General features: G+C 56.3%; 1 protein-coding gene across 5 annotated transcripts in view; it reads right to left on the bottom strand.

Annotated features, from left to right (window-relative positions):
- The window catches only part of Adgrd1 (adhesion G protein-coupled receptor D1), an 82,037-nt gene that overhangs the window by 65,148 nt on the left and 1,565 nt on the right, over positions 1–15,324 (bottom strand). For 2 of the 5 annotated variants that reach the window (XM_033762482.1, XM_010604269.3), the window contains exons 1-4: positions 10,714–11,091; positions 10,596–10,632; positions 2,801–2,884; positions 1,607–1,702 (exon numbers count right to left, since the gene is read on the bottom strand). In XM_033762482.1, coding sequence (XP_033618373.1) covers positions 1,607–1,702; positions 2,801–2,884; positions 10,596–10,632; positions 10,714–10,770 — 274 coding nt within the window. In that variant the 5' untranslated portion in view covers positions 10,771–11,091. Of the gene's footprint in view, positions 1–1,606; positions 1,703–2,800; positions 2,885–10,595; positions 10,633–10,713; positions 11,092–12,505; positions 12,593–15,324 lie in introns of those variants that run through there. The other 3 variants (XM_010604270.3, XM_010604271.3, XM_033762483.1) reach the window with 2 other exon arrangements.

Below are 15,324 nucleotides of genomic sequence, written 5' to 3'. Positions count from 1 at the left end.
CTGGTGTTCCGTGGTGTGGCGTTCCTCTGTGGTGACGCTGGCACTAGGGGATCTGAGCAGAGCCGCTCCTGTGCCTGCCTCGCCTCGCAGGCCCCGCTCTGAACCACCCCCTGGGACTCTCCTGTCACGGGCAAGAACCCAACCTGCAGTCACCCCCACAAGCTGATCCCTCTCAGAAGCCTCAGATGGAGGAGGACACAGACTCGCATCTGGGGGTCCAGAGGAGCCTTGACTGCTGGGCCAAGGCTCCCAGCCCCAGAGCCCTTGCCTCATGCCAGCCACAGAAGCCAGGCGGGGTGCAGCCCACAGGGGCTGTAAGGATCCAGTAACCAGGCCTGTCCTTTGCTGGGATGCCCCCGGGCTGGGAGGCACACAGGGCCCTGTCGCTGCAGCCTCTGGGTGGACCATGTCAGGCCTTGGAGCGCCGCTGTCCCCAAGGCAGTGCCTGGGCCTCATCCATCCTGCTGTGAGCCCCTTATACTATGCCGGGGAGGGCTGGGCTCCCAACCTGATGGGCAGCAGATGGCTACACAGCTCCACCAGGATGAGGCCCTGATCTGACCCGACTGTGGGGACCGCAAGCCGCTGGTGCACTGAGAGAAGGGTGGGGAGACCTTCTCAGAGCGGTCCGTCTGTACCCAGCAAACCAACATCACCGTCACCCTGCCCCTGCGCTCTGAGCACCTAGAGGAGGCAGGAGGGAGGCACTCTGGAGTTTGTCCTGTGAGACAGTGATTTATTCACAACCTGTTCGGAGTGTGTCTTGTAAGACAGCTTCAACAGCTTTTTTAAAATCCAGCCACAGAGGAAATGCTGATTTTCATGTTTGTAAGAGATCAAAATTTGCATGGAGCAGTTTCAAAGCAGCTTTAATTTTCCATGCAAAGAGCATACTTTCCTCCCCCCAAAAACACAATTCTTTTATAAATCCCATTTCTCGCTCTCTTTTTTTTTTTTTTTTTTTTTTTTTTTTTTTTTTTTTTTTTTTTTTTTTTTTTTTTTTTTTTTTTTTTTTTTTTTTTTTTTGAGTCAGAGTCTTGCTACATATCCCAGCCTGGCCTTGAACTCACAGTGATCTTCCTGCCTCAGCCTCCTGAGCCATGGGGTCACAGGTGTGCACCACTATGCCCAGCTAAAAATCCCATTTCTGTGTTTAGGAAAGGCCGGCTGTGTGGTTTCTGTTCTGGAAACAAACAGCTGATTCACAAGACCCTGGGATGGCGCAGAAGCCCCTGCACCACCTTTAGACAGAACCCTGAATGGGTCTTAACACCTGGCCTTTCCTTCTAGTTTTTTCTTTTCTTTCTCTTTCTTTTAAAACTTTTTTCAGTTCTGGGGATTAAGCCCAGGGCCTTTGCACTGAGTTATATCACCTCCCCCTTTTTTATTTTTTATTTGAAACAGGGTCTTGCTAAGTTTCCCAGGCTGGGCTTGAACTTGGGATCGTCCTGTCTCAGCCTCCCAGATCGATGGGATTACAGGCATGCAGCACCACGCCCAGGTTGCCCTGACTCTGGCCCAGACAGTGGAGCCCTTTGGGACCCAGCTCTAGAACTCACCGCACAGGCAGCCTGGACAACACAGAACACAGCGGACGTATGCTCACCTACGGTTGCAGAGAGATTGGAGTAGGCAGAGTCATTGGTGGGCACAAAGGTGGAGGTGTGGGAGGGGAACACAGTGAGGTTGTGAGTTCGCAGTGCTGAAGAAACGACAAGAGACAAAAGCACAATGGATGAGGGAGATGGAAAACAAGCGCAGCTGCCCCATCTCTGGGCCCACTTGCCCTGTGGCTGTGACGCCCTGAGGCTGTGTCTGGGTCCCTCCTCCTGTGCGTCCCTGGATGTCGACCTTGCCTCCCCTCAGTGGAGAGACAGGGAGCTGCGCTCAGCCGATTCTGAAGCGGCCACGTCACAAGCGTGAAGGGTGGTGATGTCACAGGGACCGATGGACAGAGACGCAGGACGGACAGACACAATGGCAGAGCACAGCCACACAAAATGGCAGCCCCACACCCACGACATGGTCTCCGAAGCACTGGTGACTCCAGCTGCACAGCGCAGCTTGAGGACCTGAGATCTGCTGGAATCTGCCAGTGGGGTACCTCACAGGGACTTGGGGTTCCGGGGAAAGCACCCCAGGGCCAGGGGACACACATTGGAATATTCAGCTTTACCAGAGGTAAATGTGTTCAGCAAACAAAATGCAAGCTCAGTGTGATGATGTTACCCACCAGGAAGGTTTCTAACAAGGAAAGGGACTCAAGACACCACCAGGTACGGGTGACCCAACAAAAACGAGCTCAGACGAGCAAGCCAGGAACAGGCAGGTGGCTTGCCGCCCTCATGTGAGGTTCCTGAAATCAGCTCCAGTCCCGCACAAGGCGCTGTCTGGAAAACGCATTTCCACATGCGAGTGGACTGCCTGGTGATGGCTTGAAAATCAGACTCCAAGAAAGGGAAATTAGATCACAATAAGGGGAAGGGGTCCGGCTCACCCTAACAGCCTGGAGCGCATATGCCCAGAGGCACTTTCATCCCTGCCGTTCAGGACCTGCTGAGTAAACCGGCCTACAGGACAGCTCCTACCTGGTGGGGTGGCAAGCCAGGCAGGAGGAAAGAGTGCGGCTCTACCTGGGAGATGCTCTGGGAAGGTTTGGGGAAATGCACATTTCAGTCCCATTTTGAATCCTAAATCTGGCCCTCTGAGCACAGCAATCTCGACAGCTCCAGAGAAATACCAGCTCGTCCTCGAGGATGGCTCCAACCCCACCCACAGCCGTCCCCAGTGTCCAGGTCACCTTCAGTCCTGTCCTGAAGCTCCTGGATCCCATCCACATCTTCCAGCGGCCAATAGTGGGAAGCGGAAGCCAGGACCGCAAACCCTGGGGAGCAAGAACCGACATCTTAGCTCACTGAGGGAGAAGGGCGGAGGAAGTCTGCGCTGGGCCCATGGGGCGTGACGCATCACAGTGACCAGGGTCCCTCGAGGGCCGGGGTAAATCCAATGCACAGGCTTCGTTTAAAAAATATATCAATTAGAAATCAAGGGATAGTTCTTTAAGGAGACCAGAAGAAAGGATAGAAGTGGTGGCTTCTAACTTGTGAAGGCCAACAACAGGCCCATGGCATCGGGAAACTGGCCCACAGCTCGTGTGGTCTTAGAAGGATCATCTGATGCACTGGACAGCAGGAAGACAAGAAGCTACAAACACCCACTGTCACGCCAGGTGTTGTTGGAGCCACTTTACAAACACTTCCGCATTCCACCCAAAAAATGATCACGAAGGCCACTGGCTCCTTCACCAGTGCACGAAGACAGGGAGCACAGTGTCCCCCGCCTCGCACTGGCCAGCAGCATGGACACATAGGGCAGGTGGCGCTTCCCACAGCCCCTGTCAGGCCCCCGTGTGTCCTGCACCCTGAAAACAACTCCTTTCCAATGTCCCGTGTGAGCCTTCTGCTCCGCAAGGATAACCCTTCACAGGATGGATCACTCTCTTCTCTCACACTGAAAGAGTAGAGGAACTCGCTGTTCCTATGTGGCCTCCATAGTGGGGCCTGGGAACGTCCTGGGTGGCTGCCCCTTGGGCAACCGTGGACAGCCGATATTCCTGCTTCCCTGGAGGAGGTGACCCCGGATCTGCGGCCTGAGCAGTCTTCCGTCCACATCTGGCTTAGTTGTCCAGGGATTTTATCAGAGTGGAGACAGTGGCCCAGGGACTGGGTGTCTGCTGGACCAGAGAGAAGGGGAAAGGACTGACATTCTCTTGCATTATGATCGTAACGGAAGCCTTGGAGAGGAGCTACTAAGAGCACTATGGTCCAGTGACACCTGCCAGATAAGCACAGTGAAAACCATCCCACACACAAAGGAACTGATCAAGAAGGCACAGAGCCTAGAGCTTCCCTGTATCTCAACAGTGGTGATGGGAAACAGCAAAAGGTTCTGCTGTCTAAATGCAATCAAAAAAGAAAAAGAACTCTGGAACAAAAGAATGAGAACTGTACATGATTTTCACAAAGACAACAACAACAACAACAACAAAAATACAGCAACACTGAGTTGTTCAGAACACTCTGAATAATTAATTGCCCAGCCCAACTTATTCCTGGAGAAGCAGACTCATCCTAAAAATACCAGCGCTCCTTTAATTAACCTAAATATTGTAACTTCGAGGAGAGAATTCTCTGGCTGGGAGGGGAACTCTGTTTATGAAGCTTATACTTTGTTTCAACACAGCAAGAATAACCAGGAGGACCTGGAGAGGGACGGAGAAGCACAGGGGCCCTGGGGAGCTGCAGGGGAGGGGTCACGGGCGCTCAAGGGGTGTGGGGATTCAAGATAAAGGCGGCATTTTACATCAGAGGGGAAATCTAACTCAGTCACAGTTACGGGAACCAGCTGATATTTGGAAATAATTAACCCTGTCTCACTCCTCGCACCACAGAAATTTCCAGACGAGTCAATACTTAAGTGTAATAGCTGGGCGTGGCACAGTGCACATCTGTAATTTCAGCACTCAGGACGCTGAGGCGGGAGGATCACTGGGAGTCTGAGGCCAGCCTGGGCTATATTGGTGAGTTTGAGGCCAGTTTAAACTACATTGCCAGGCCCTGGCTCCAGAAATAACAACAAAAAAAGCATAATATATTAATTTTTCAAAATTTCTGTGCAGAAGAAAAGAGGCAAATTAAATAAAAGAGAATGACTTTTTTTGTTTGTTTGTTTTGAGACAGGGTCTCACTATGTAGTTGAGACTGACCTAGAACTCACTATGTAGCCCAGGCTGGTCTCGAACTCAGCGATCCTCCTGCCTCAGCCTCCCGATTGCTGGGAAAGCAAAAAAAAAAACAAATGCGGGCGAGGCTGGTAGGGTGTGAACTGGCACAACCTCTGTGAAAATCAGTGTGAAGATCCCTCACAAAACGGAAAATGAACTGGACTGGATGTAGCTGTTCCCCTCCCGGTACTGCCCGAGAAGAACTGAAGACATCCTGTCACAGTGAGCCGTGCACCCGTGTTTATAGAGCCGCATCTGGGAAGCAGCCTAGACGCCAGGCAAATGGGCGAAGGAAATGTGGTGCTTCCGCACTGGAGTACAACTCTGCCATGAAGAAGGTAAACCTGGGTTATTCGTAAGGAAAGCAGATGCACCCTGGGATGGAGATGTTAGGTGAATTGAATCAGACACGAAAACCTAACTGCATATCGCGTGGTTCCTCTTCTATGAGAAACCCAAAGTATAAATAACTTAAAAGAACAAAATACAATAAGTGATAGGAAACAGACAGACTTTGGGGAGACAGGAAGGACTCTTGGTAGGGAGGGGAAGGGGAGGAGAAGAGGATCGAGGCCGGCTATGATGCACACACTCTCGCCCACGGCGGCGGGAGGCGTTAGCACACACAGATGCATCTAAGAAGTCCTGGCCATGTGTGCACTGTCTCGTCAAGCGAACTGTGCAGGAAGCAGGCAAGTTGGACCTGCTGAGACGTTTGATCACACGTCGCCCCACCCAGGGTGCACCGCGTGAGGACCGGGATGTAACTCAGGGGTGCCACTCACCAGCACAAGGTCCTGAGTTTCATCCTCGGTACAGGGTGGGGGGTGGGGGAGGGCCGGGACGACACACTATGAATGTTTTATCAGCTAAAAATTAACTTAATTTTTAAAGGTCAAGCTCAGAAAAACTGTGCAGCTGTTGCATAAAACCCCAAATCCAGGACAGGGAGAGAGGGAAGTGCCTGGGTGGGCCATGTGCTCAGCCTGCAAGGCTGGGAAAGGACGCTGCATGGTACACAGGGGACAGCTGTGTCTCACACACTGTCCCCATCCCATCCCCATTGACGGAGTCACAGCGGTCAGGACCAGCGAGGCCAGGAGCAGGTGGGAGCCAGGTCTGCACCCACCATGGCAGGTGCTCCAGACAGCACGGAGTCAGCCGAACCTCGTGTCCCTCTAGAAGTGTCACAGGGCAGCACCCGGCATGGGTAACATGCAGAGCTGGGGTCAGAGCCACGCCTGTTCTCAAAGGTGCCACCAGCCAGGCGGGTGACCAGGGGCCTGCCTGATCCCAGGCTCTCACTTTCCTTCTTTTTGCAGCTGGGGGTGGGACACGGTGGCCCCTGACCAACCGCCCTGCAGTTCTGGGTGGTGCTTACAGCCTGGTCCCTGCAGAAGGCCTGTGTTTGCCCTTTGTATTTCACCACGTGTGTGTGTGTTTGTGCGTGCACGCTCACGTGCATGTACAGTGCTGGAGATGAACCCAAGCCTTGCTGTGCCAGGCAAACACTCACCACTGAGCCACCCAGGTCTCCCACTTTTAAAGGAGAAGCAAGAGAATTTTATGCTTTAAATCTAAAATCTTCCCCAATTTTAGTCAGCAGTTTCTTAAATTAAAATCTTTGTGACACTCACGAGATGAGTGAGATACAGCTCAGGCACCCCGGGAAGCAGAGCACGCCAAGCCCACAAGTTACCCCAGATGAGAAGCCTCACCTTACGTGGAAGGACAGCCTGTGGCACGCAGGCCCTCCAGGAGGTCCCGGCAGCCACACCCACACTTCCATGCACAGCAAGCCCACCAATGGGCAAGTCTCCCAGGATGGCCATGAGCCGGGGGCACAGGACCCTGAGCTCCCAGCCTTGAGCGGAGAAGGGAGGAGGAGGATGGAGGAGGAGCAGGAGTGAGGAGGGAGGAGGAGGGTGATGAAGGAGGAGGGTGATGGAGGAGGAGGAGGAGCAGAAGGAGAAGGAAAGAGGAGGAAAAGGGAGGAGGAACAGGAGGAGAAGGGAAGAGGAGGAGCAGGAGGAGGGAAGAGGAGGAAAAGGGAGGAGGAACAGGAGGAGAAGGGAAGAGGAGGAGCAGGAGGAGGGAAGAGGAGGAAAAGGGAGGAGGAACAGGAGGAGAAGGGAAGAGGAGGAGCAGGAGGAGGGAAGAGGAGGAAAAGGGAGGAGGAACAGGAGGAGGAGCAGGAGGAGGAGGAGCAGGAGGAGGAGGGAAGAGGAGGAAAAGGGAGGAGGAACAGGAGGAGAAGGATAAAGGAGGAGGGAGGAGGAAGAAGAGAAACAGGAGAAGGAGGGAGGAGGAGAAGGGAGAGAGAGGAGGAGGGAAGAGGAGGAAGAGGAAGAGGAGGAGGGAGAAGGGAGGAGGAAGAAGAAGAGCAGGAGGAGGGCGGGGGAGTAAGAGCAGGAGGATGAGTAGAAGGAGGAGGAGGAGAAGCATGGGGAGGAGGAGGAGGAGGAGGAGGGCAAAGACGAAGAAAACCAAGGAAGACCAGGGCGGAGGGGGAGAAAGAGAAAAGGACAGGAGGACAGAGTAAGAGAGACTCCTGGGCTGCACCCAAGGTTCCAGTCAGTCCTTCAGAGCTGAAGAACCTCCTGCCTGTGTTTAAAGTTCCAGGAGGGTGTGTGTGCATGCGTGCGTGTGTGCACATGGTGTGCATGTGTGTCAGGGACAAAGACAGAGACGCAGGGGGGCAGATGGGGATAGAGACTCCCCAGTAAACAAAGTCTTTCATTCTCCAATTTCCACTTTTCTTCCGCTGTCCTTGCTCTCACCCGACCTGGTGTGGATGAAGGAAGCCACACCCTCAGGTTCACTGGGACTGAGCCCTCCATGCTCTGGGGTGCAGGGTCTGCGGCAGTGACGGGCAGCTGCCCTCCACCCCCCCACCATGCTGCTCCCCAAACTGCACAGCTGCCCCCCCTTGCATTTTTCCTTCCCTTCTTGCTGCTTTGCTGTCTCTTCTTTCTTTCCTATACCAGGATTGAACCTGGGACCTTGAACACTGAGCTACATCGCCAGGCCTTTCTTATTTTTTATTTTGAGACAGGGCCTCAAACACAAATTGCTAAATTGCCCAGGCCAAGCTCAAACTTGTGACCCTCCTGCCTCAGCCTCCCAGAACTCTAGGATTACAGCTGTGCACAGCCACAGCCTGCTCAGCCACCTCCTCCCAGTCAGGGTCTAGCTCACAGCTGTCTCCTTTCCTGCCTCTCCCAGCTCCCTGCCTGGAGGGCAGGCTGTCTGGAGCGCGTGGTTAGTGCGTGCACGGCCCCATGTTGGCCTCTGTTTGCTATTTGAGGGTGACGTCCACCTGTCTCTCTTGTCCCCTGCATCAAACAGAAATTCTATTTTCTGCATTTGAAATCTCCCTATTTCCTATGCTATTGATTAAAAAATGACCATGTAGGTAGAATGAATGGTCGAGTACAGGCTGAGTAAACAGGATATAATTACACATATTAATCCCGGTGCCCTAAAAACATCTCTATCTGCCAAATTTCCATCTGTTTTTAAAATTTCCACTGTGAATACATTTTGCTCCTTGCACCGGGAGACGAAGAATGTGGCCCTGCCATGGCCGGGAGCCTCGGCCGCCTCCTCGCCATATGGCACCGTGCAATCACGCGGAGCTGTAATTACTGTCATCATCCGCTTTGGCTCTCGGTCTTCTAAAAATAGGGCCGCAGAGCTGCCCCGACCTCCTGGAAACGGACTGGACTCGTGGCTCTGGGACCCAGCACCGGCCCAGGGCAAGGACGTGGCTGCTTCCCGGACAAGCTGCCCACAGCAGTGCAAGTTTACGGCTCGTGAGAAGCAGCCTGCGGCTCCCTGGCCACCGCCGCAAGGGCTTGGGTTAATCGGCCTCACACCGTGTGGCTGTCATGGGAAACAGGCTGCAGGGAGGGCTCACCCTGCAGCCCCTGGCCATCTCCCCCTTGGCACTGGAGGGGGCCAGGCCTGCCTGTGTCTGTCAGTTCTCTACAGCGACAGCCGCGGTCAAGCACAAGCATGGAGAAGGCGGAGGTGCGGCTGAGCTCTGTTCTGAGACTATTTTCCAACTAAACTGATGCACACAGGATGGATGAGAACCCGGAGGGTTCAACATGGACAGAAACAGGGCACAGATACCAGGTCACCCCACAAGCACCCCCCATGGCTCTCATGGACTCAGAGATTGGTGATTCTTATCTAAATCGGAATTTGGGTGGCTGTGGTGAGCAGGCTGTGGTTGTCCTGGACCTGCCGAAGCCGCAGCACCTAGGCATGGCCACCGCCCTCCCCTGCCTGGCACTGGCTGGCAGGCACCCGTGTCCGCCCGCTCCCTCCCAGCTAAGCCCATGTCTGATCAGCTCTGTGACCCACACAGATCACTGCTTGAAGGACACACGCATCACCTGCCAGGTCCTCGGCCCTAGCTGTCCCCTGGCCCTGGGTGACGGGCCAGGTCTGCAGCCTCTGCCTCCCGACAGACACATGGCTGGGTCCAGCTCGCCTCCCAGTGGGGGCAGCACCCACAGAGCACAGAGGGCAGGTTGAGGGGCAGCAGGCAGAGTACCAGGTGCAGGAAGCAAGGTGGAGGAGAAAACAGGGGAAGGAGGAAAGGGAGGAGAGGGGAGGCAGGAAGCCGTGTGGATGGTACCTGGGCACCTGCGCGGGCATGAAAGCCTAGCTCACCCTCCCGCGCCAGGTGGACATGAGTGTCCAAGGGAAGGGAGAGCAAGGACAGAGAGAGTGGGCAGGACCAGCCGGGCAGTCTTGGACAGGCAGGCAGGCAGGCAGCACCCAGCTCCCCTCCCCAGGCAGCACCTGCTCAGAAAGCACTTTTCTTCCCCAGTCGCAACAGGGAGAAGCAAAGTTGTCTGGAATAGACTGAATTGAACTGCTCCTCGAGAGCCGGGTCTGGGGGGCTCACACGTGGACATGTGCAGATGCATGTGCACATGTGTGTGGATGTGTGTGCTTGTGTGTTGCTGTGCAGACCCAAGTGGGTGCCGTGGCCAAGGCTGAAGCTGGAAAGGGGCCTTGCAGGCCCCGTGCCCCCTCGCCTCCTGGCCTGGGACTCCTGGGGCAACGGCTAGCTCCTCCCTGCGCTGGCCTCAGTGGGAGCAAGGTCCTGGTCATCTGGGGCTGGGCCCCCACCCCCCGCCGAAGAAAGGAGAACTGGGGAACCCTCAGCCTCTCCGAGCACAGGGTCTAAGACACAGCTCAAAATGCTAGGAAAACGGAGGCAGTGGTGTCCTCACCCCGAAGTGGGTGGATGGCGGCCAAGACGAGGACTGAACATCCCAACCTGGGGTGCCGCCCCAGCAGCTGGGTGAGGAAAGCTGAGTGACAGTGGTGTGGGGGCTGAGCCTGGGAGGCTGCTCCCCTGGAGGCTCTGCAGTCTGGGGTCCCACCAGCGCCGCTCACAGCCCCAGCGTCTCCTGACGAAGTGGCCCGTGCAGGGATCCCCATCCGAGAGCCCCATGGAGCCCTGGGCTGCAGAGTCCCCGGCCCTGAGGGTTGCACCCCATCGTCCCAAGCAAATCCCGCCACTCCTGCTTGGAGGCCCCAGCACCCAGGACAGTGGCCCTCTGGGGACCCAGAGGGGCTGCCACAGGACATGCAGCGTGAGCCCGGGAAGAGGCTCCCTCCTCCGGATTTCCTAGGCCCCAGCAAGAGGCGCAGGACGGAGACCCACTGTCACCAGGGCTCCTGATGGGACCCATGGTGGAGTGGCCAGGCAAAGAGAGCCTGCACGCTGGCCCCTGGCAGCCTGAGGGCTTCATGGACAGACAGAGGAGGCACTGAGCAAGGGGCTTACCTGGGTGGTCCTGGGCCCGGGGCTGCACTCCTCGCACCTGCGCAGGGAAGGTGACAGCGTGAGACATGGAGGGTCCCGCAGACACCCAGCTGGGACGCCACAGCCTGGGGTGCCCTACCTGACAAGAGCAGCACAGGAGCAGCAGCCAGGAGGCCCCACAGCACAGGGCCCACATGGCCACTGCGGAGTCCGGCTGCCGGCCCTCACCTCCGCCTGCCCCTGGAGAGGCGCATGTCCCCCCGCCCCAGCTGAAACTCTGCTCTGGCTCAGCTCAGCTCCAGTGAAGCAAGGCCGGCTGGGTCACTGGCGGCAGTCCCAGCGGGACGCCGGAGAAGCTGCTGGCTCCAGCCGAGGCCCAGGGAAGGAGGCAGAGCTGCCCGACTTGGCCAGCCTTGCTTTGTTCCCAGCGCCTCAACCCCAGAGCCTTGGTGTGGGCGCTGGGAGGTTCCTGAGACTCCTGTTCCCGCCCGCCTGCTGTCCCGCCTGGTCTGGCTCCTTCGCACCTCATCCAGGGCGGGTGGAGCAAGTGATGTCAGCGCCTGACGCCCGCTCCTGGGTCCTAACACCGCTGCCTGGCACAGCTGGACGGGGCGGACAGACAGACGGGAAGGCTGCCTGTGTCTGTGAGTGTGCACACGTGCGTGTGTCGGAGTCTGTGTGTGTGAGTGCACACAGTGGTCTCCAGCCCCACACCACCATCCTTGTGGAAGCTGTCTGCGCACAGTTCCAGCGGAGGACAGGGACCAGCCCCTGCCCTGTGCATCTGAGTGCCTCACAGCAATGGGAACCATGCCTCGGTTTACCCCAGCCAAGAGCTTCTCCCATCTACTCAGCAGAGCAGCAGCACCTGTCAGGAGGGGACCCTGGTGCTGCACCCCCATGCCTAGCACTGTGCCCTCCTTGTCTGAACATCCTCGGGGGACACACACAGCCCCCAAGCAGAGCCCGGAAAGTGCACAGCCCTCTGCGACTGTCCTGAGGTCACCTTCATAAAGCCGGAAATAGCCCCAATAAACATCAGGTGCTGGAGCCCCACGTCCTGACTTCAAGTGGGAACGGGAGCCTGGAGCCGGCACACTTCCTGAGAGAGAGGAGCAGCTGGGAGGAGTAGCAGTGGCTCCCCATTTCCTGGCCACAGAGTCCCTGCGGCCAGAGCCAGGGCTGGGGCTGGAGTGGACCCCAGGTCTCCCCTGTCTCCCAGCCAGAAAGCCAGCTCTGGTGCCAGGCTTTTCACTGTGAGCTTTTTCCAGTGCCTAGGCTAGGGAGGGGGAAGCCAGGCCATGAACTCCCAGCCCCCAGTCCCTATCAGACCAGAAGGAGCTGTGGCAAGCTGTTCTCAGCTGCCCTGACCTGAGATACTCAGTGATTGCTGAATGTATAGGTTCCCATGTCCAGGACCTAACACAGCCAAGCACTCACTTGCTCTCCCTCTCTCTGCTTTCTGAGTCAGGGTCTCACTGTGTGCTTCAGGCTCACCTTTAACTCACTATGTAGCCACGTTGGCCTCAAACCTACAGCAACTGTCCTGCCTCAGCCTCCCCAGAGCTGAAGTGATGGGTGTACATCCCTTCAAGATGTGCAGCTCTCTCGATAGTGACTGGCACCCAGTTCTACGGCAGGGGTGGATGTGCTCAGAAAATAAACTAAGCCTGGGATCTGCTGGGGAAGCCCATACCCAGGTCAAGAGCCTGCACTCTATCTCTCTGAAAGCAGCATTTCCCGTGCTATAGAGAAGTCAGGAATTAATTATTTTACTGACAAATGAAAGGTCACTCAGGCTGGGGATTCAGCTCAGTAGTTCCGCTGCCTGCCTCGTGAGCACAAGGACCCGTTTGATCCCCAGTACAAAAAAAAAAAAAAAAAAAAAAAAAAAAAAAAAAAAAAAAAAAAAAAGAAAAAAGTTCATTCACCTGTAAGGCCGTGGCCTCCTATGGAAACTCCTCTCTCACCAGCCCAAGAACTGGGACGTTGGGTGGCTGAGGTCCTGACCCTGATCCCTGTGAAAAGATTAAACCAAGCCAATCTGTGCAGCTGTCATCCCAGCCTTTTTGATAATGACGTTGTAAGGGTTGCTGTAGCAATCTTTATTTGGGGGTTTTTTGAGACAGGGCCTCACTATATAGTTAAAGTTGACCTTGAACTCCCTATGGAGCTCAAGCTGGCCTGGAATGTGAGGGGATCTTCCTGCCTCAGCCTCCAGAGTGCTGGGTTGACAGGTGTGCCCCACCACACCTGACAGCAACGTTTCAGTGAGCTGCATGTGTGTGTGAGCCATGCCTGCCACACAGCGCAGCCCTCAGCCCTGGGGCTGGAGGTCCATTGGCATCCCTGTCCCCCCTGCCTGACCACCGCCTGCCGGCCATGTCCCCACACGGCCTTGTCAGACCCCATGCAGTGGCACCGTCACACAAGGCTGTCTCTGCGTCTGGTGGGCTGTGAGGTGTGATGTGGGGAGTGGCGTTAGGGGCACAGGGGTCAGGGTCAGGAGTGGAGCCCCCTGCCCTCGTCCAAGGCCACCCCAGATCTTCAGTGCCGCTGCCCTGCTGTCCTCCATGCTGGTGTGGCAAGGGCCCAGACTCCACCGTGACTGGTGCCACTCGGTAGGCCTACAGAGGTGCGGAGCACTGATGGACTCCACACTGCTCGTATGGAGGCAGCACCCGTGACTGAGCCCTGCACCCAGCCATGACCTTGGGCAGGCAGCTCCCAGGTCCCGGCCAGTCTGGATGGCTTCAGAGCCCCATGAGGCTGACCCTACACACACGTGCACCACATGCACAGACACACACGTGTGCATACATCTGTGCCCAGCAGAAGAGCCGTCCCTGATTCCTAGCATAGGCACTGCTGACTTGTGTCCTGTCTTACATGTGAGGTCCAGCATTCCTTCGAAAGCTACAACACAAGAAAGGAGAGAAAGAAACCTGAGACAGGTGGTGCAAACTGGGAATCCAAACACACTGGAGGCTGAGGCAGGAGGACCTCAAGGCCAGACTGGACTATACAGTGAGACCCTGATGGAGGGGAGGACACACCAAGGGAGAGTGAGAAAGCAAGGGAAGGCAGACAATCATGGTATAAGGCAGAAAAGTTAAGTGACACGGATTTGTACATGTGTACATCAGTTCCACTGGAGGACAGTGAGCACCGTCAGGCCAGCAGGGGATTTCTACAGAGGTGGAGATGGTGTGAGGAGGGGAAAGGAACTCTAACCCCCAAAACCAGAGAACAGAACAGGAGCAGCTCTGCCTGAGCCTCAGCGAGCCGGCTCAAGGAGGGGCCACAGCGTGGGAGATGCCGTCAGGGCGCTGGAGGGGTGCAGGACGAGAAGCTCGGCGGGAACAGCAGGGCCGGAGCCCCTGTGTGTGGGGAAGACAGACTGGGAGCCAAGGACCGGAGCCGAGAGGGTGAGGCCAGTGGCCAGAGACAAGAGCTCAGGCACCTCCAGCGAGACGAGTGCCAGGTGCAAACAGACACGCACATGGGCACAGGCACACACACGCATGTGCACAGACTGGCACGCGTGTACCTGTACACACGGGCAGCCTCACACACACACACGGGCACACGCCCAGGCGCACACACGGGTCCAGGAGCACAGCACAGGCTCCGGCCACCCCGAGGGCTGCGGCAAGGCCTGGGTGGGCATTGAGGATGGCATTTCTCGGCTCTGCCTTCACTGGCCACTTGGGCAGCGCTCGCGGCAGGCTCCGTGCACAACAGGAAGCATCCTTGTCCCTTTCGTGTCCCTCCTCCTCCACTCCTGGCCTCCTGCTGCAGAAGCACAATCTCTGTTTCCCATCACCTCGCCTTTATTTTGCTCTTGCCTGATGTTTATTTTGGGTTTCTTGTACAATAACACCATGCAGTATTTAACCTCTTGGGTGAGGGTTTCTTTGGGGGTAATGGAAATGTTCTGAAGTTAGTGGGGATGGTTGTGCAACCCTGTGAAATACTAAAAGCTACCGAACTTTACACTTTAAAAAGTGACTGTTCACTCCCGCAATTCAGCACTCGGGACGCTGAGGCAGGAGGACAGCCTGGAGGAAGAAAGAGGAATAAACACTTTTCCAGACAGAAACAGAAAGAAGTTGTGAGCTGCAGACTCATAAGTAGGAGGCAGAGAATGTCCCCCGTGGACAGAGCAACGCCACTCCAGGCCAAGGTGCACCCACGTGGAGAGCGCTCCTTCTCCTCCTGTCCCCCTCAGGGCCCTCTGGTGACTGGATCGATGCTGCTTCCTCAGAGAGACCCCAGGACAGGGTCAGAGTTTGGGGACACCAACCTCCGAGCCATGACAGCAGTGGCGCTGGGTGAGCGGGACACTGTGAGTGCGGAAAAGACAGAGGGGCAGGGCTGGGATGGAAAGGCTGCACCCCAGCACCCTCAGGCAGCTGCACTCTTCCTCCCGACCAAAGGGAAACAAAAGCGGAGCTGAGCGATGCTGGGGCCAGAACTTGCCAGCACAGCTGTGCATGGGGAAAGATGGATAAAGATGGGGTGACCTGAACCACAGGGGGAGGGGAGTGATTGGGAGAGAGGGCCCAGCACCCTGAGAGGCTGAGCCAGGAGGACTGCAAGTTTGATCACAGCCCAGGCAATTTAGAAAGATTCTATCTCTAAGGGCTGGGGATGTAGCTCTGCAGAAAGGCCCTGGGCTCTGTCTCCTCTAGGGGAGGGAGAGGGAGGGGGAGGGAGAGAGGAGAAGGGAAGAAGGGAGAGGAGGAGG

The sequence above is a fragment of the Fukomys damarensis genome, unplaced genomic scaffold, assembly GCF_012274545.1.
Source record: "Fukomys damarensis isolate Sample0158 unplaced genomic scaffold, DMR_v1.0_HiC HiC_scaffold_12, whole genome shotgun sequence".
Classification (NCBI taxonomy): Eukaryota; Metazoa; Chordata; class Mammalia; order Rodentia; family Bathyergidae; genus Fukomys; species Fukomys damarensis.
Note: the sequence above shows the minus strand (reverse complement) of the source record. Positions and strands in the feature narration are given on the sequence as shown.